This window comes from Coregonus lavaretus (assembly GCF_964263955.1).
Source record: "Coregonus lavaretus genome assembly, chromosome: 23".
NCBI lineage: Eukaryota > Metazoa > Chordata > Actinopteri > Salmoniformes > Salmonidae > Coregonus > Coregonus lavaretus.
In genome coordinates, this window is record NC_140010.1 from 7119116 (window position 1) to 7139211 (window position 20096).

General features: G+C 46.3%; 1 protein-coding gene across 1 annotated transcript in view; it reads right to left on the reverse strand.

Annotated features, from left to right (window-relative positions):
- Positions 1–669: 669 nt before the first annotated feature.
- Positions 670–20096, reverse strand: part of LOC311150660 (neurocan core protein-like) — a gene marked incomplete at both ends in the record, with an annotated part of 81228 nt that continues 61801 nt past the window's right edge. The window contains 7 exons of the mRNA XM_084188158.1: positions 670–791; positions 2617–2799; positions 10799–10943; positions 11338–11527; positions 11942–11993; positions 13374–13487; positions 18348–18464. Coding sequence (XP_084044284.1) covers positions 670–791; positions 2617–2799; positions 10799–10943; positions 11338–11527; positions 11942–11993; positions 13374–13487; positions 18348–18464 — 923 coding nt within the window. The remainder of the gene's footprint in view (positions 792–2616; positions 2800–10798; positions 10944–11337; positions 11528–11941; positions 11994–13373; positions 13488–18347; positions 18465–20096) is intronic.

A 20096-nucleotide genomic window follows, 5' to 3' on the forward strand; every position in this document is an offset into this window, starting at 1 on the left:
AACGTAACAAGTACAGGATACAGACAAAAGCTCTGGGTTATTTGGGACTGAAAGCTAACTAGCTAACTAACTCATTCATTACATCTGTGCTTTATAAGCAGAACACAAACATTAGGATGTTCTGAGATGTAGAACAAGCTTCAAACGTATCAAAACACACTCGCATAGGATGCACACTCTCTCTCACACACATACATTCACACGCACGAACAGACACACACGCACACACACATATGCCACTGTCTTTATGTTTATGTGAGAATAGGTTATTCATAGATATGTCAAGGATTTGCTGTTTCTAAGATACAGTATTAGCAACCGTGTTAGCGAGAGAAAGATTATTACTGTTGTAAGTAACGGACATGGGGTAGACAAAATCAACAACAAAGCGACAAATCCAAACATGAGATATGGGTGCGAAACACTGAACTTTTTTTGCACTGACGTCAATAGGTAATTTGCATGAAAGTTAAAGTTTTGCACGCATACAGTGTCTCAAGTGAGATTTCAACCTAAAGAGACAGACTGAAATAGGTCAGGAAAAGAGAACGTTCAGATGTCAACTATTGTCCATTGTGAGGCCTGACTGGTTGATCCACTCAGCCCCAGGATAGGTCAAGGGTCAGGGGTCAGGCGCAGGGCATTGTGGGAGGTGTAGTATTTGGTTCATTATTGGCTGTGTGCGTCCTCTCCCCTCTCCATGTGTGCCTCTCCTCCGTATCTCCTGTGGTTCCTGCGCTCCCGGCGCTGGCCGTGGCGGTGGTTGCGGCGGTACCGGTGGGATCGCCGAGCTGAGGGAGGGGATCACAGGGAGTTGGTGCAGTGACAACAGTTACCTTCTCTGTTTCTTATTCAGCCCATACCAGAAGGAATACACTAATGTTTATACAGAAAAGCCTACCTGGGTGAATAAAGGTTTGTTATCCGAGAAAAAGATTGCATAAGACAACACATATATATATATATATATATATATATACAGTGGTGTGAAAAAGTGTTTGCCCCCTTCCTGATTTCTTATTAGTTAGCATGTTTGTCACACTTAAATGTTTCAGATCATCAAACAAATTTAAACATTAGTCAAAGATAACACAAGTAAACACAAAATGCAATTTTGAACTGAAGGTTGTTATTATTAAGGGAAAACAAAATCCAAACCCACATGGCCCTGTGTGAAAAAGTGATTGCCCCCTACAACCTAATAACTGGTTGGGCCACCCTTAGCAGCAACAACTGCAATCAAGCGTTTGCGATAACTTGCAATGAGTCTTTTACAGCGCTGTGGAGGAATTTTGGCCCACTCATCTTTGCAGAATTGTTGTAATTCAGCCACATTGGAGGGTTTTCGAGCATGAACTGCCTTTTTAAGGTCATGCCACAGCATCTCAATAGGATTCTGGTCAGGACTTTGACTAGGCCACTCCAAAGTCTTCATTTTGTTTTTCTTCAGCCATTCAGAGGTGGACTTGCTGGTGTGTTTTGGATCATTGTCCTGCTGCAGAACCCAAGTTCGCTTCAGCTTGAGGTCACGAACAGATGGCCGGATATTCTCCTTCAGGATTTTTTGGTAGACAGCAGAATTCATGGTTCCATTTATCACAGCAAGTCTTCCAGGTCCTGAAGCAGCAAAACAGGCCCAGACCATCACACTACCACCACCATATTTTACTGTTGGTATGATGTTCTTTTTCTGAAATGCGGTGTTACTTTTACGCCAGATTTCAACTTTTGTCTCGTCAGTCCACAGAGTATTTTCCCAAAGGTCTTGGGGATCATCAAGATGTTTTCTGGCAAAAATGAGACGAGCCTTAATGTTATTTTTGCTCAGCAGTGGTTTTCGTCTTGGAACTCTGCCATGCAGGCCATTTTTGCCCAGTCTCTTTCTTATGGTGGAGTCATGAACACTGACCTTAACTGAGGCAAGTGAGGCCTGCAGCTCTTTGGATGTTGTTGTGGGGTCTTTTGTGACCTATTGGATGAGTCGTCGCTGCGCTCTTGGGGTAATTTTGGTCGGCCGGCCACTCCTGGGAAGGTTCACCACTGTTCGATGTTTTCGCCATTTGTGGATAATGGCTCTCACTGTGGTTCGCTGGAGTCCCAAAGCTTTAGATATGGCTTTATAACCTTTTCCAGACTGATGGATCTCAATTACTTTCTTTCTCATTTGTTCCTGAATTTCTTTGGATCTTGGCATGATGTCTAGCTTTTGAGGATCTTTTGGTCTACTTCACTTTGTCAGGCAGGTCCTATTTAAGTGATTCCTTGATTGAGAACAGGTGTGGCAGTAATCAGGCCTGGGTGTGCTAGAGGAATTGAACTCAGGTGTGATAAACCACAGTTGAGTTGTGTTATAACAGGGGGGGCAAACACTTTTTCACACAGGGCCATGTATGTTTGGATTTTGTTTTCCCTTAATAATAACAACCTTCATTTCAAAACTGCATTTTGTGTTTACTTGTGTTATCTTTAACTAATATTAAAATTTGTTTGATGATCTGAAACATGTAAGTGTGACAAACATGCAAACAAATAAGAAATCAGGAAGGGGGCAAACACTTTTTCACACCACTGTATATATTTATATATTTTAAACAAAATCTGCTGTTTGTTACTCACACTTTGTGCAGATGATCTTGGGCCGGTCCCAGGTGCCGTCGGCCCGGCAACGCGCGGTGGGGATGTGGCGCTGGTAGAAACCTTCGGCACACTGGTAACGCACCACTGCATGGATGTCATAGTGGGACCGCCGACGGCCAATCAGATGGGCATTCTCCACGGAGGGCGGGGTTCCACAAAGCACTGTCAGATGGGACGAGATTAACAATTAAGTCAATTAATTTAGTTAAATCAATTAAGTAAGTGTTGAGCAACAACGAAGAAGATACAGTGTGTACTGTAGAAATGGTATCTGGCTTGCAAATCCTGTTTTTTCTCCCTAGGTGGCACTCTTGCTACTGAATCCTATACCTGAGGAGAATTGGAGAGAGATCGAGTGCTGCTCAAAGGGAGAAAATGGGTGCTCTGCAGTTGGCGTGGTGCTCTGCAGTTAGCGTGGTGCTCTGCATTTAGCGTGGTGCTCTGCAGTTGGCGTGGTGCTCTGCAGTTAGCGTGGTGCTCTGCAGTTGGCGTGGTGCTCTGCAGTTGGCGTGGTGCTCTGCAGTTAACGTGGTGCTCTGCAGTTGGCATGGTGCTCTGCAGTTGGCGTGGTGCTCTGCTCTGCAGTTGGCGTGGTGCTCTGCCAAGCATTAGAGAACCAAGGCAGCTCCCATATTCTCCCCTCCCTCTTTCTTTCTCTGCCTCTCTCTCTCTCTCTCTCTCTGTCTCTCTCGCTCACTCTCTCTCTTTCTCTGTCTCTCTCTCTCTTTCTCTGCCTCTCTCTCTCTCTCTTTCTCTGTCTCTCTCTCTCTTTCTCTGCCTCTCTCTCTCTTTCTCTGCCTCTCTCTCTTTCTCTGTCTCTCTCTCTCTTTCTCAGCCTCTCTCTCTCTCTCTCTCTGTCTCTCTCTCTCTCTCTCTCTCTTCCTCTGCCTCTCTCGTTCTATGTCTTTTTCTCTCTCTCTCTGTCTCTGTCTCTGTCTCTCTCTCTCTCTCTCTCTCTCTCTCTCTCTCTCTCTCTCTCTCTCTCTCTCTCTATTTTCCTCTCTCTCTCTCTCTCTCTCTCTCTCTCTCTCTCTCTCTCTCTCTCTCTATTTTCCTCTCTCTCTCTCTCTCTCTCTCTCCATTTTCCTCTCTCTCTCTCTTTCTCTCTGTATTCAAGGAGCTAGGCTTCAGGCTATCCCATAAATCCTTGCTCCAGGTCTCATTCCACAGTTACATCAGGGGCACCTGACACAGAGATGCATTGTGGGACTTCAGAGACAGATCTGCGGCCAAGACAGTCACTGGCAATTTAATGCCAGTTTTATACAAGATGGCAAATGTTAGCTTTGCAGCCCAAGTAAACATGTAGGGTGAGATAAAACGGCAACAGAAAGTGATGGAGGTTTCTGTTTAGATCAACTGGAAGTTTGAAATATGAAATGTGATTCAGACTTCTGTTTGTTGTGTCAGCAATGTTGGAGCTTTATTCTCTTTTCACACGTTGTAGAGGAAAATATGAGAGCTCATTGTGCCTATTGAGGTTTGACAGCCCGCAAATTGATCGGGTTGTATCTAGGGGAATTTCAGTTCTTTAGAAATAGCACTCTTCTGTCTGTCTGTCGATAAGGAAAATAAAGACTGAAGCTTCACAATGTGTCTTCCACTAGTCAATAATAACCAGTTGAACTAAACACTGTGATTGACATGTTTAATCAAAAGGCAATATTTATTTTGGCAACTTGAGTTCATAAAACTGTAATTACGCTCTTACACTCTTATGTCAAGTGTGAGTGTTTCCTTGCCAGACATTCTATTGACAAAACAGAGCAATCACCAGAGGATACAAGTCTTTGTAGAGTAAATTGAAGAGGTCTTGGAAAGTAATATGAAACAGTATTTCCTAAATCCTTATTTGCCATGATGACTTTGTTCCTCCAAATGAACATACAGTTGAAGTCGGACGTTTACATACACTTAGGTTAGAGTCATTAAAACTTGTTTTTCAACCACTTCACAAATTTCTTGTTAACAAACTATAGTTTTGGCAAGTCGTTTAGGACATCTTCTTTGTGCATGATGCAAGTAATTTTTCCAACAATTGTTTACAGACAGATTATTTCACTTATAATTCACTGTATCACAATTCCAGTGGGTCAGAAGTTTACATACACTAAGTTGACTGTGCCTTTAAACAGCTTGGAAAATTCCAGAAAATTATGTCATGGCTTTAGAAGCTTCTGATAGGCTAATTGACATCATTTGAGTCAATTGGAGGTGTACCTGTGGATGTATTTCAAGGCCTACCTTCAAACTCAGTGCCTCTTTGCTTAACATCATGGGAAAATCAAAAGAAATCCGCCAAGACCTCAGAAAAGGAATTGTAGACCTCCACAAGTCTGGTTCATCCTTGGGAGAAATTTCCAAACGCCTGAAGGTACCACGTTCATCTGTACAAACAATAGTACGCAAGTATAAACACCATGGGACCACGCAGCCGTCATACCGCTCAGGAAGGAGATGCGTTCTGTCTCCTAGAGATGAACATACTTTGGTGCGAAAAGTGCAAATCAATCCCAGAACAACAGCAAAGGACCTTGTGAAGATGCTGGAGGAAAAAGGTACAAAAGTATCTATATCCACAGTAAAACGAGTCCTATATCGACATAACCTGAAAGGCAGCTCAGCAAGGAAGAAGCCACTGCTCCAAAACCGCCATAAAAAAGCCAGACTACAGTTTTCAACTGCACATGGGGACAAAGATCGTACTTTTTGGAGAAATGTCCTCTGGTCTGATGAAACAAAAATAGAACTGTTTGGCCATAATGACCATCGTTATATTTGGAGGAAAAAGGGAGTACTTGCAAGCCGAAGAACACCATCCCAACCCTGAAGCACGGGGGTGGCAGCATCATGCTGTGAGGGTGTGTCACGGATACGGCCAAGGCTGCACCTCCTCCTCGCTCGGGCAGGCTTCGGCGGTCGTCGTCACCGGAGTACTAGCTGCCACCGATCAATGTTTCTGTGTCTCACTAGTCCTGTCTTTATTATTCCCACCTGTTACTCATTAGGCTTATTAGTTTCCCTATATTACCTCTGTTTTCCCTCCTGGGTGTGTGCGTGATTGTTCTTTGTTACATCATCTGTTGAGCTGTTGTTTTGCTCTTCCCTGCGTGGAGGGTTTGCTATGGTTTACTTTGAGTCTAGTAAAGCCATTTATCTCTCAGTTCTGTGTCCTGCGCCTGATTCCGTTTCCCCACTTCACCCAGACGCTGACAGAATCACGCACCCTTTATGGAGTCAGCAGGCACGCCCGATCCCAACGCTTCGGTGGAGGAACGCATCCACCAGCACGCGACCATGCTGCAGAGACTAGGTTCAGCTCTGGATCAAGTGATCAACACCATGGATCGATGGGAAAGAGTTGGGTTTTCTACACCTCCTCCTTCACCGATTTCTCCTCCATCAAGACCCTCAACCCCTGGGTCCAGTGGTATTTGGCTCTCGCTCCCGAGGGAATACGATGGGACAGCTGCCGGGTGTAAGGGTTTCCTGCTCCAGGTGGAGCTTTACCTGGCCACCATCCACCCGGCTCCCTCGGGATACGAGAGCGTGTCCGCCCTCATCTCCTGTCTGTCGGGCAGAGCCCTGGAATGGGCCAACGCGGAGTGGAGTGGAATAGACGCTGAGTCCGTTCGTTATGAGGATTTTACCCGCCGTTTCCGGGCAGTATTTGATCATCCGCCTGAGGGGAGAGCAGCGGGGCAGCGTCTGTTTTACCTCAGCCAGGGAGGGAGGAGCGCACAGGAATTCGCCCTGGATTTCAGGACACTGGCAGCCAGCGCGGGATGGAACGAGAGAGCCCTAATTGATCACTACCGATGCAGTCTATGGGAGGACGTTCGTCGGGAGCTGTCCTGCAGGGACACTAATCTTAACCTGGACCAGCTGGTAGATTTATCAATCCGGCTGGATAACCTGTTGGCTACCCGCGGACGTCCAGATCAGGGTCCGTCCAGTCCATCCCCCAGCACTTCCGAGTCCACACCTATGGAGCTTGGAAGTGCTGATGCGGAGAGAACGAGCAAGGGGGTGGTCTCCTGCACCAACTGTGGCCGCACTGTGGCCGCACTGCGGGCCGGTGCAGGAGAAGACCCTCATAGAATCGAGGCAGCAGGCAGGGTTCTGGGGGACCATCCCAGGTGAGTAGGCACCCAACTCACCCAGAGCTCCCTGTTGCTCACATGATGATAAATGTTATTTTTCCTGAGTTTTCCCCACCTTCCCAGCATAGGGCGCTCGTAGATTCCGGCGCAGCTGGGAATTTCATGGATAGACTGGATGCGCATAGATTAGGGATTCCTATATTGCCTTTAGATGTGCCCTTCCCCATACGTGCCCTAGATAGTCGCCCATTAGGGTCAGGTATGGTTAGGGAGGTCACAGTTCCACTTCGGATGGAGACACAGGGGGGTCATGAGGAGAGAATTAGTCTCTTCCTTATTGATACTCCTGCGTTTCCCGTGGTGCTGGGCCTTCCCTGGCTAGCCACCCATGACCCCAGTATTTCGTGGCAACAGAGGGCTCTCAAGGGATTGTCACCTCAGTGCTCGGGGAGGTGTGTAGGTGTTTCCGTAGAGGCAACCACGGTGGAGAGTCCAAACCATGTCTCCCCAATGCACATTCCCTCAGAATATGCCGATTTGGCTCTCGCCTTCTGTAAGAAGAAGGTGACTCAATTACCACCCCATCGACGAGGGGATTGTGCGATAGATCTCCGTGAGGGCGCTGACTTCCCAGGAGTCACGTGTATCCTCTGTCACAGGAGGAGACGGTGGCTATGGAGACATATGTCACCGAATCTCTGGGACAGGGATACATTCGGCCCTCCACTTCCCCTGCCTCCTCTAGTTTCTTTTTTGTGAAGAAAAAGGATGGAGGTTTATGTCCGTGCATTGACTATCGAGGTCTCAATCAGATAACCGTAAAATACAGCTATCCTCTTCCTCTCATTGCTAGTATGACGGAGTCATTGCACGGGGCGCGCTTCTTCACAAAATTGGACCTCAGGAGCGCGTACAATCTGATCCGTATCCGGGAGGGGGACGAGTGGAAGACGGCATTTAGTACCACCTCTGGTCACTATGAGTACCTCGTCATGCCGTACGGGTTGATGAATGCTCCCTCAGTCTTTCAATCCTTTGTTGATTAGATTTTCAGGGACCTGCACGGACAGGGTGTAGTGGTGTATATAGATTATATTCTAATATACTCCGCTACACGCGACGAGCATGTGTCCCTGGTGCGCAAGGTGCTTGGTAGACTGTTGGTGTATGACCTGTACGTTAAGGCTGAGAAATGTCTGTTCTTCAAACAGTCCGTCTCCTTCATAGGATACCGCTTGTCAGAGTCAGGGGTCGAGATGGAGTGTGACCGCATTTCAGCCGTGCGTAATTGGCCGACTCCTACCACGGTAAAGGAGGTGCAGCGATTTTTGGGTTTTGCCAACTACTACCGGAGATTTATCCGGGGCTTTGGCCAGGTAGCAGCTCCCATAACCTCTTTGCTAAAGGGCGGATCGGTGCGCCTGCAGTGGTCAGCTGAGGCAAACAGGGCTTTTGGTCAGCTGAAGGCGCTGTTCACCACGGCTCCCGTGCTGGCTCATCCGGATCCTTCCTTGCAATTTATAGTCGAGGTGGACGCGTCCGAGGCGGGGATAGGAGCTGTACGGTCTCAGCGCTCGGGTAAGCCTCCCAAACTCCGCCCCTGTGCTTTCTTCTCGAAGAAGCTCAGCCCGGCGGAGCAAAACTATGACGTGGGCGATCGGGAGCTGTTAGCTGTTGTGAAAGCTCTTAAGGTGTGGAGACATTGGCTTGAGGGGGCTAAACACCCTTTTCTCATTTTGACTGACCACCGCAATCTGGAGTACATTCGGGCAGCGAGGAGACTGAATCCTCGTCAGGCAAGGTGGGCCATGTTTTTCACGTGTTTTGTGTTCACCCTATCATATAGACCAGGTTCCCAGAATGCTAAGGCAGATGCTCTGTCCTGGCTATATGACTCAGAGGATCGGACCAGGGAGCCTACTCCCATACTTCCGGCTTCTTGTCTGGTGGCACCGGTGGTATGGGAGGTTGACGCGGACATCGAGCGGGCATTACGCACGGAGCCCACTTCCCCCCCAGTGTCCAGTGGGTCGTGCGTACGTTCCGTCCGAGGTTCGCGATCGTTTGATTTATTGGGCTCACACGTCACCCTCTTCTGGCCATCCTGGCATTGGTCGGACAGTGCGCTGTCTTAGTGGGAAGTACTGGTGGCCTACCTTAGCTCAGGACGTGAGGGTTTATGTTTCTTCCTGTTCGGTGTGTGCCCAGTGCAAGGCACCTAGACACCTGCCCAGAGGTAAATTACAACCTCTCCCCGTTCCACAGCGGCCGTGGTCACACCTATCGGTGGACTTTGTTACGGATCTTCCTCCGTCACAGGGTAACACCACGATCCTGGTCGTTGTGGATAGGTTTTCTAAGTCCTGTCGTCTCATTCCTTTGCCCGGTCTCCCTACTGCCCTACAGACCGCAGAGGCCCTGTTTACTCACGTCTTCCGGCACTACGGAGTGCCTGAGGATATAGTGTCTGATCGGGGTCCCCAGTTCACATCGAGGGTCTGGAAGGCGTTTATGGACCATCTGGGGGTCTCGGTCAGCCTGACCTCAGGTTTTCACCCCGAGAGTAATGGGCAGGTGGAGAGAGTAAACCAGGATGTGGGTAGGTTACTGAGGTCGTATTGCCAGGACCGGCAGGGGGATCGGTCAGTTTACATCCCCTGGGCAGAGATGGCACAAAATTCCCTCCGCCACTCCTCCACTGACCTGTCTCCTTTTCAGTGTGTACTAGGTTACCAGCCGGTCCTGGCACCGTGGCATCAGAGCCAGATCGAGGTTCCTGCGGTGGATGAATGGTGTCACGGATATGGCCGAGGCTGCCCTTCCTCCTCGCTCGGGCAGGCTTCGGCGGTCATCGTCACCGGAGTACTAGCTGCCACCGATCGATGTTTCTGTGTCTCACTAGTTCTGTCTTTATTATTCACACCTGTTACTCATTAGGCTTATTAGTTTCCCTATAATTACCTCTGTTTTCCCTCCTGGGTGTGTGCGTGATTGTTCTTTGTTACATCGTCTGTTGAGCTGTTGTTTTGCTCTTCCCTGTGTGGAGGGTTTGCTATGGTTTACTTTGAGTCTAGTAAAGCCATTTATCTCTCAGTTCTGTGTCCTGCGCCTGATTCCGTTTCCCCACTTCACCCAGACGCTGACAGGGTGCTTTGCTGCAGGAGGGACTGGTGCACTTCACAAAATAGATGTCATCATGAGGAAGGAAAATGATGTGGATATATTGAAGCAACATCTCAAGACATCAGTCAGGAAGTTAAAGCTTGGTCGCAAATGGCTCTTCCAAATGGACAATGACCCCAAGCATACTTCCAAAGTTATGGCAAAATGGCTTAAGGACAACAAAGTCAAGGTATTGGAGTGGCCATCACAAAGCCCTGACCTCAATCCTATAGAACATTTGTGGGCAGAACTGAAAAAGCGTGTGCGAGCAAGGAGGCCTACAAACCTGACTCAGTTAGACCAGCTCTGTCAGGAGGAATGGGCCAAAATTCACCCAACTTATTGTGGGAAGCTTGTGGAAGGCTACCCGAAACGTTTGACCCAAGTTAAACAATTTAAAGGCAATACTACCAAATACTAATTGAGTGTAAGTAAACTTCTGACCCACTGGGAATGTTATGAAATAAATAAAAGCTGAAATAAATAATTATCTCTACTATAATTCAGACATTTCACATTCTTAAAATAAAGTGGTGATCCTAACTGACCTAAAACAGGGAATTTTTACTAGGATTAAATGTCAGGAATAGTGAAAAACTTAGTTTAAATGTATTTGGCTAAGGTGTATGTAAACTTCCGACTTCACCTGTAACATACTGTTTCTAGCCACCACCCAGTTTAAAGCCGCTATCCAGTAGGAACCCACCATTTTGTTTTGTTTTTTTAAACGTATTGAGGACGCTATTGTAAATGCATCCTTGTTGTTTTACCTGTGCCTTTCTGAAGACATGGAGCTGGTTGTACCATGGCTATGTTAAGTACTGTGATCCTACCTGTGCCTTTCTGAAGACATGGAGCTGGTTGTACCATGGCTATGTTAAGTACTGTGATCCTACCTGTGCTTTTCTTGCAGATGTAGGGCAGGTTGTAGTTGCAGGGCACGTCGTTCCACTTGCCGTCCTCATGGGCGATGGTCACCACACAGTCCTCTCCTCCCGCAAAGAAGTTATCAGGCTGGTTCTCCCTCCAGTTCTCATACACCTACACAATACCACACACTTATGTTACACTGTATTCATCTTGGCTTTAAATCTGTTATAAAGTAATACACAGCTGTTTATACATGGGGTCCTATGTATGCTCTTCTGTAGCTAAGTTGGTAGAGCACGGACCTTGCTATGCCAGCATAGCGGGTTCAATTCCCGGGAGCACCCGTACTTAAAATGTATGCATGAATGACTGTAAGTCGCTTTGGATAAAAGCGTCTGCTAAATGGCGTGTATATTGTCTGTTGTACACAGATACACTTTACACACAAAGTGTTCCAACTTTGAGGTTCAAGTACAGGTCTAAATCACATACTGTACAATGCAGTATATTCCCAAACTGAGCATAATATGAGCTATTATTCACAGAGAGGAATATGGAATCTCACCAGTTCATTGGCATCAGTCCACTGGAAGTCCTCCTCCACTGTGCGATCATTCAGGCCGATCCAGGCGTTATCATGGCCCAGCCCGTTGATGAACTCCTGCTCGGTGACCGAGGTGACACTGCTGAGGTGGGCGCTCTGCTCTCTGCAGTCCTTCTCTGCATCCTCCCAGGTGTGTCTGTGAGAGAAGTACCTGAAGTGAAGAAAACGGGTATATATGTTAGATCAATACTAGGGCTCTATTCAATCTGCATTGCGGAAGTTCAGCGTGACAGCGTGATTGAAATGTAAAGGCACCGTAAACGCTGCTATGTCGACTCAGTCGGAAATTACCTTTACATTTCTATTGTGTTATTCAAACGTCCTTCATCCCTCAGCTACTAAGCCTGGAAATCAAGGCTATACTGTATCAACAGGATAAAACAACAACAACATGATATAGATGACGTCTCAAACTCAAGGCCTGCAGGCCAGATCCATTTTAAGTGTGGCCCTCCGGACCTCGGTGAAGACCGAATGCGGCCCACTGGGAAAATTAGTTTGACACCCCTGATATAGATGAATGTTTAGAGGGTAGGTTCGTAGTCAGGTCTTCTTTCTCACGTACCTGTAGCAGTGGCCATGGAACTTCCTCCATCCATGCTCACATCCCTCAACGTCTAGAGAGGGATGGGAGAGAGAGGTACGAGTACGGGAGACGGGAGGGGACAAAGAAAGACAAATAAAGGAGGCAAGGAAGAGAGAAGGAGAGTGAGTGAAAAAGATAAGGGGAGGAAGGGAGATAGAGGAGAGTAGGAAGACAGAGGAAAAGAGGGACGGTGACAGAGAGAAGAAGAGAGAGAGAGGTGGAGAGAAGAAGAGAGAGAGAGGTGGAGGGAAGGAGAGAGGATTATTCTCATACCCTCTCAACCTTTCAACCAGTATTGTGCCTCTCAGGACCTGCAAGGCCACACTTTAATGTCGTTGAGACTGAATGAACCATTAAACCTGCAATCATGGATCCTCCATTTCCATTCTCAGCACACGCTGTTCCTCTCTGCATTATGAGGACTCATTAATAACTCCAAGGGTTATGGGTTCATTAACCCTCATTGCTATTAGTGTTTCTGCACACATGAGGAGGTGTGGGCTGTTTGACTGACTCTGAAGCCAGTGAGGTGTGTGTGTGTGTGTATGTGTGTATGTGTGTATCTGCGCTCATTTGAGTGTGTGTGTGTGTATCTGCGCTCGTTTGAGTGTGTGTGTGTGTGTGTGTGTATCTGTGCTCGTTTGAGTGTGTGTGTGTGTGTGTGTATCTGCGCTCGTTTGAATGTGTGTGTGTATTTGCGCTCGTTTGAGTGCGTGTGTGTGTTTCGGTGTCCATCCATCAGCCAGTTCTCTGCAGCATAGTGACAGGTGCAGACAGATACACTGCCTGATAGCCGGTGAGTGATACTGCAGTGAAATAGTGCTCTCTGGGACTTCAGCTGTAAGATCATACTACACATGACAACACTGACCAAGGAGACTGACAGACCAGCATGCTGACAGACAACATCATCCTGCACCCAATTGACATCTATGTATTTACCGTCCACACATTTACAGAGCTACACATATAGAAGTAGTAAAAACAAAACATTTTTTTTTCATAAGGGACTAGCTTCATAGGGAAATTACTTGGGTGGGAGCTCAGTTAACACATTCCACTGTATCATTTGGAGAGGTGCAAAAGCCACATATCTGTGTATTTCAGATAAAAGTGATAATCTATCTGTCTCTCTCTCTGTTTAGGCTGTGTGTATTGACTATGTAGCACAGGAGGTTGGTGGTACCTTAATTGGGGAGGACGGACTCGTGGTAATGGAGCGGAGTATGTGGAATGGTATCAAATACATCAAACACATGGTTTCCATGGTTTCCATGTGTTTGATGCCATACCATTCACTCCGTTCCAGACATTATTATGAGCCGTCCACCCCTCAGCAGCCTCCACTGCTATGTCGTGTGTGTTTCCATGCTCGCTCCGTGTGTTGACCAGTGTGCACGCACTCTCTTACCCTTCTCACAGGCGTCTCCTGCGTAGCTGGGCAGACAGAGGCAGATGAATGAGTCGATCTTGTCAATGCAGGTGCCTCCGTTTAGACACGGGTTGGACTGGCAGTCGTCCACGTCTGTCAGAAGAACACACACAACACAGGTTAGAGACTCCATATACAGTACCCATCCTCTGTAGGCTGGTTCACTCAAGTACACTTGAGGTCTGTGCGCATAGCTCAGACCTTGCCAATATACCTTTTTCTGTAATCTCAGACTACGTAACATAAATGGTACTCAAGATTTTAGTTCTGGTTCAACTGATTTACTTTTTACGTAACCCAAGCATTTGATGTCAGTGGGAGATTTGCGGAAAACATTCCAGCTAAGCTTGCTGGTCTACAGTTAGGATAGAGTAAAGAGGAGAATGTCCGCAGCGTTGACATTCTCCCTAAACTGAATGATCGGTGGAAAGATGTTTCCTATGTTTTCTATCTCCATCAACTGAAGCAGTGGGCTGTGGGTGCAACAATTACTCAATTCATAACACCAGGGAACTGTATCCAAATCCAACTAATTTAACCAAGACCTCTCTTGACCCTTGTCTTCCTGTCACTAACACCTGTCTTGACCCTTGTCTTCCTGTCACTCACACCTGTCTAGACCCTTGTCTTCCTGTCACTAACACCTGTCTTGACCCTTGTCTTCCAGTCACTAACACCTGTATTGACCCTTGTCTTCCTGTCACCAACACCTGTCTTCTCTTACTAGTACTGACTTTGTTAGCTGCTTCGTTGAGGAAAAGTTTTAATTACTATGACAGTGATATGTGGTTGTCTCAACTAGCTACCTTAAGGCGAATGCACAAACTGTAAGTCGCTCTGGTTAAGAACATCTGCTAAATGACTCAAATGTAAATGTTTTGTACGGGAGGATGATCATTTCACTGTCATCATGGCAACTAGAGATTAGTGTGGGTGTTTTCTGTTTGTCTCTCTTTTGTCCCTCTCTTTCCTACTGCATGAATCAGAGCACTATGAGAGTACTTCAGAACCAAGTCACTTATTTCATTATTCCTGTGCCAAGCACTCTCTCTCTCTCTCTCTCTCTCTCTCTCTCTCTCTCTCTCTCTCTCTCTCTCTCTCTCTCTCTCTCTCTCTCTCTCTCTCTCTCTCTCTCTCTCTCTCTCTCGCTCTCTCTCGCTCTCTCTCGCTCTCTCTCGCTCCCTCTCTCAATTCAATTACATTTAATTCAATTCAATTTAAGGGCTTTACTGGCATGGGAAACATTGTTAACATTGCCAAAGCAAGTGATGTAGATAGCAAACAAAAGTGAAATAAACAATAAAAATTAACAGTAAACATTACACTCAGAAGTTACAAAAGAATAAAGACATTTCAAATGTCATTATGTATATATACAGTGTTGTAACAATGTGCAAATAGTTAAAGTACAAATGGGAAAATAATTAAACATAAATATGGGTTGTATTTACAATTGTGTTTGTTCTTCACTAGTTGCCCTTTTCTTGTGGCAACAGGTCACAAATCTTGCTGCTGTGATGGCACACTGTGGTATTTCACCCAGTAGATAAGGGAGTTTATCAAAATTGGGTTTGTTTTCAAATTCTTTGTGGATCTCTGTAATCTGAGGGAAATATGTGTCTCTAAAATGGTCATACATTTGGCAGGAGGTTAGGAAGTGCAGCTCAGTTTCCACCTCTTTTTGTTGGCAGTGTGCACATAGCCTGTCTTCTCTTGAGAGCCAGGTCTGCCTATGGCGGCCTTTCTCAATAGCAAGGCTATGCTCACTGAGTCTGTACATAGTCAAAGCTTTCCTTAAGTTTGGGTCAGTCACAGTGGTCAGGTATTCTGCCACTGTGTACTCTCTGTTTAGGGCCAAATAGCATTCTAGTTTGCTCTGTTTTTTTGTTAATTATTTCCAATGTGTCAAGTAATTCTCTTTTAGTTTTCTCATGATTTGGTTGGGTCTAATTGTGTTGTTGTCCTGGGGCTCTGTGGGGTCTGTTTGTGTTTGTGAACAAAGCCCCTTGCTTAGGGGACTCTTCTCCAAGTTCATCTCTCTGTAGGTGATGGCTTTGTTATGGAAGGTTTGGGAATCACTTCCTTTTAAGTGGTTATATACAGCTCTTTTCTGGATTTTGATAATTAGCGGGTATAGGCCTAATTCTGCCCTGCATGCATTATTTGGTGTTTTTCGTTGTACACTGAGGATGTTTTTGCAGAATTCTGCATGCAGAGTCTCAATTTGGTGTTTGTCCCATTTTGTGAATTATTGGTTGGTGAGTGGACCCCAGACCTCACAACCATAAAGGGCAATGGGTTATATAACTGATTCAAGTATTTTTAGCTAGATCCTAATTGGTATGTCGAATTTTATGTTCCTTTTGATGGCATAGAAGGCCCTTCTTGCCTTGTCTCTCAGATCGTTCACAGCTTTGTGGAAGTTACCTGTGGCGCTGATGTTTAGGCCGAGGTATGTATAGTTTGTTGTGTGCTCTAGGGCAATGGTGTCTAGATGGAATTTGTATTTGTGGTCCTGGCAACTGGACCTTTTTTGGAACACCATTATTTTTGTCTTACTTATATTTACTGTCAGGGCCCAGGTCTGACAGAATCTGTGCAGAAGATCTAGGTGCTGCTGTAGGCCCTCCTTGGTTGGTGACAGAAGCACCAGAACATCAGCAAACAGTAGACATTTGACTTCAGATTCTAGTAGGGTGAGGCCGGGTGCTGCAGACTGTTCTAGTGCCCTCACCAATTTGTTGATATATATCCCTGTCTCACCCCACGGCCCTGTGGAAAGAAATGTGTGTGTTTTCTGCCAATCTTAACTGCACACTTGTTGTTTGTGTACATGGATTTTATAATGTCGTATGTTTTTCCCCCAACATCACTTTCCATCAATTTGTATAGCAGACCCTCAAGCCAAATTGAGTCAAAAGCTTTTTTGAAATCAACAAAGCATGAGAAGACTTTGCCTTTGTTTTGTTTTGTTTGGTTGTCAATTAGGGTGTGCAGGGTGAATACGTGGTCTGTCGTTCGGTAATTTGGTAAAAAGCCAATTTGACATTTGTTCAGTACATTGTTTTCACTGAGGAAAGGAACTTGTCTGCTGTTAATGATAATGCAGAGGATTTCCCAAGGTTGCTGTTGGGGTCAGATTTGTCTCCACTTTTGTGGATTGGGATGATCAGTCCTTGGTTCCTGTCACGCCCTGACTTATGGGACTCTTGTATGTTGAGTCAGGGTGTGGAGATCTATGTTATTATTTCTATGTTCACTTTCTAGGTTTTGTGTTTCTATGTTTGGCCGGGTGTGGTTCCCAATCAGAGGCAGCTGTCACTCGTTGTCTCTGATTGGGGATCATACTTAAGTAGCCTGTTTGCTATCATTAGTTGTGGGATCTTGTTCCGGGTATAGGCTTGTATTGTGTTTAGCCTGAGGACTTCACGTTACGTTGTTTTGTTGTTTAGTTTGTGTGTTTATATTGGGGAAGATGCCAGAGCTAAGGATGATGTTAAAGAGTTTAAGTATAGCCAATTGGAATTTGTGGTCTGTATATTTTATAATTTCATTGAGGATACCATCAACACCACAGGCCTTTTTGGGTTGGAAGGTTTGTATTTTGTCCTGTAGTTCATTCAATGTAATTGGAGAATCCAGTGGGTTCTGGTAGTCTTTCATAGTTGATTCTAAGATTTGCATTTGATCATGTATATGTTTTTGCTGTTTGTTCTTTGTTATAGGGCCAAAAAGATTGGAGAAGTGGTTTACCCATACATCTCATTTTTGGATAGATAGCTCTTCGTGTTGTTGTTTGTTTAGTGTTTTCCAATTTTCCCAGAAGTGGTTAGAGTCTCTGTTTCTCTCTCTCTTTATCAGTCTCTCTCTCGTCCCTGTTTCACTCCAAGATTGTTTACTATGACCCCTTAAGTCTGTTCACACCGCACAAAAACACAACAGAGATATTTTGTTCACATTCACAAATCACAATAACAACTCCTGTATTCTCGTGAAGGTCGAGCTCTCTTGAAAAATAAAACATGTACTGTATCAAATTTCAATTGTGAAGGTTTAATGACAGTGCCAAGAAGGATTTCAGAAAATAAGATTACAGAGAATCCTGACTCAAGTCTGACTCATACCGTCTTCTTTTCTCAATTATGGATAACTGTATAACGATTAAACTCAGAACATTAATTTATACTCCAAGGATAAAAGGCACCAAACTGTGCTCTCAAAGTCACTTCAAACTAAACTATATTCTCTGTTCTGAGAGTTGATAAGGGTTTTAAAACTAAAAAAAGCCCTCATAAGAATGTTGGAGAAACGGTATCAGACAGTGCTTGCCTTGGGCAGGAGCTCACCTGAGCTGAGTACCTGCACCTCAAATGTTCTACTGATTGAGCTCCTGTTCCTCTTATAGAATATTAGCTCAAAAGTATTGTGGAGCTCCTGCACCTAAATATAAACAGTACCGGCACCCAAAATGAGTACCGGAACCTATTTCAGTCCAAGTCAAGCACTGGTGTCAGACAAATCCAATCCAGACTATTGCCCTTGTCAAGACCTTCTGAGGGCTTATGGTACATAAGACTCAGGTCTGCATGTCTGGCCAAACATAGCTTTGAATTTCCCTGTCAGGTTCTAGGCTACAAAATGTAAAGTTGTGAATCTGAGTCAGGGCTGAGCTAGACAAGTAAGCCGACCATAAGGAAGAAAGTCACTGAGATTCACACAGTTGCTATTGATTGTGAAGTACAGTAATACAAGGAAGATAGGAGGCTGACCTCTAAACCTCCAAACCATTTTCTAAAGGGTGATGGAGGGTTTGACCTTTGACCTACACCTAATTTATTTTAAGATCTCTTAGTTACACACAGATACACACACATGCATGTGTCCAGGTGCATGCATGTGTACATGTGTGTGTCTGTGTGGATGCATGTGTGTGTGTGTGTGTTGTAAACTCACCGATCTCACAGTTCTCCCCTGTGAAGCCCTGTGGGCAATAGCAGCTGTAGCCCTTGCCCTGAGGTAGACACTTCCCTTCATGTACACATGGGTTGGTCACACAGGGCTCCCCCTCACCTGATCAGAGAGAGAGAGAGAGAGAGAGAGAGAGAGAGAGAGAGAGAGAGAGAGAGAGTTTATTCATTAATTTTAGATGCATGACAGACTTGTCAGTCTCAGACAGTCACAGTCCTCAGAAAGGACCCATTGACACACCTAAATGGATGGAGATTCACTTATACAACTACAAAAGACTGGAGTCACTGCTATTATCAGACTTCACACAAGCTTATTGTCACGGTTTAAACAGCTTCTTTGAGTGAAAAATACCCCCTTTCCTTTCCTATAACTTTTGAGACTGAAGGGGAAAGGCTTTTGGTGAAAACGACTTGAGTCAAATGTAAAATAGTAGCCATAATCCGGGTCTCCTTTTGAAGGGGCTGAAGCACAGGAGAATTTAGCATATCTCCTCTATCACAAACTGAAAGAGAGGGAGGGCAGTGCAGCTGAAATGACCTTGGTAGGTTTTCTATTCTAATTTCAGCGATAAGCAAGACACCTGCTTTAGCAATCTAAGCAAAAACAGACGAGGTACAGTAACTGCCTAAGGCAGTATGGATTGCGAGCCAAACAGTATGCATATAGATCTAGTTTTTTGCTGTGCTGTTGCCAGGCATAAGGTATTGAGATATCCTTCGACTGGAGGGCAGAGCTCTTTTTTACAATAACCGTCCTCAAGTGTAAATAAACTCATCTAGTAGTTGTAGCAAATGTTGCCAAGAGCACAGACACCTCTACTACCTTCTTTATCTTGATGCAATTTACATTCCCCCGTTCCCCTGTTCCCCGTTCCCCGTTCCCCATTCCCCCGGTAACCCTTCCCCCGTTCCCCGTTCCCCATTCCCCCGGTACCCCTTCCCCCGTTCCCCCTTCCCCCTTTCCCGTTCCCCCTTCCCCCGTTCCCCCGGGTACCCGTTCCCCCCTTCCCCCGCTCCCCCGGTACCCCTTCCCCCGTTCCCCCCCTTCCCCCGGTACCCCTCCCCGTTCCCCCGTTCCCCCTTCCCCCGTTTCCCCGGTACCCCTTCCCCCCGTTTCCCCCGCTCCCCCGGTACCCCTTCCCCCGTTCCCCGTTCCCCGGGTACCCCTTCCCCCCTTCCCCCGTTCCCCCATTTCCCCCTTCCCTCCGTTCCCCCGTTTCCCCCTCCCCCCGTTCCCCTGGTACCCCTTCCCCCATTCCCCGTTCCCCCGGTACCCATTCCCCCCTACCCCCATTCCCTCATTCCCCGTTCCCCCGGTACCCCTTCCCCCGTTCCCCCGTTCCCGTTCCCCCCGTTCCCCCGGTACCCCTCCCCGTTCCCCCGTTCCCCCCTTCCCCCCATTCCCCACTTACCCTGTTTCCTCGTTTCCCCGTTCCCCCCTTCCCCCGTTCCCCCCTTCCCCCGTTCCCCCTTCCTCACTCTGTTTCTCTTCCTCTCAGCTGTATAAAGACACATAGCGTACACAACATGGATGCATGAATACACACTCACACACCCATGCACGTACACATACACAAACACACACACACACACACACACACACACACCACCTCTACCTCCACCTAAAATGACTGAGCCATGAAGTTCATGCATCTCTCTCCCTCTCTCTCTGCAGATCAGTGCTTCATTGACCTCTGCTATGGACTGACATGGAAGTGTAGAGTAACCACAG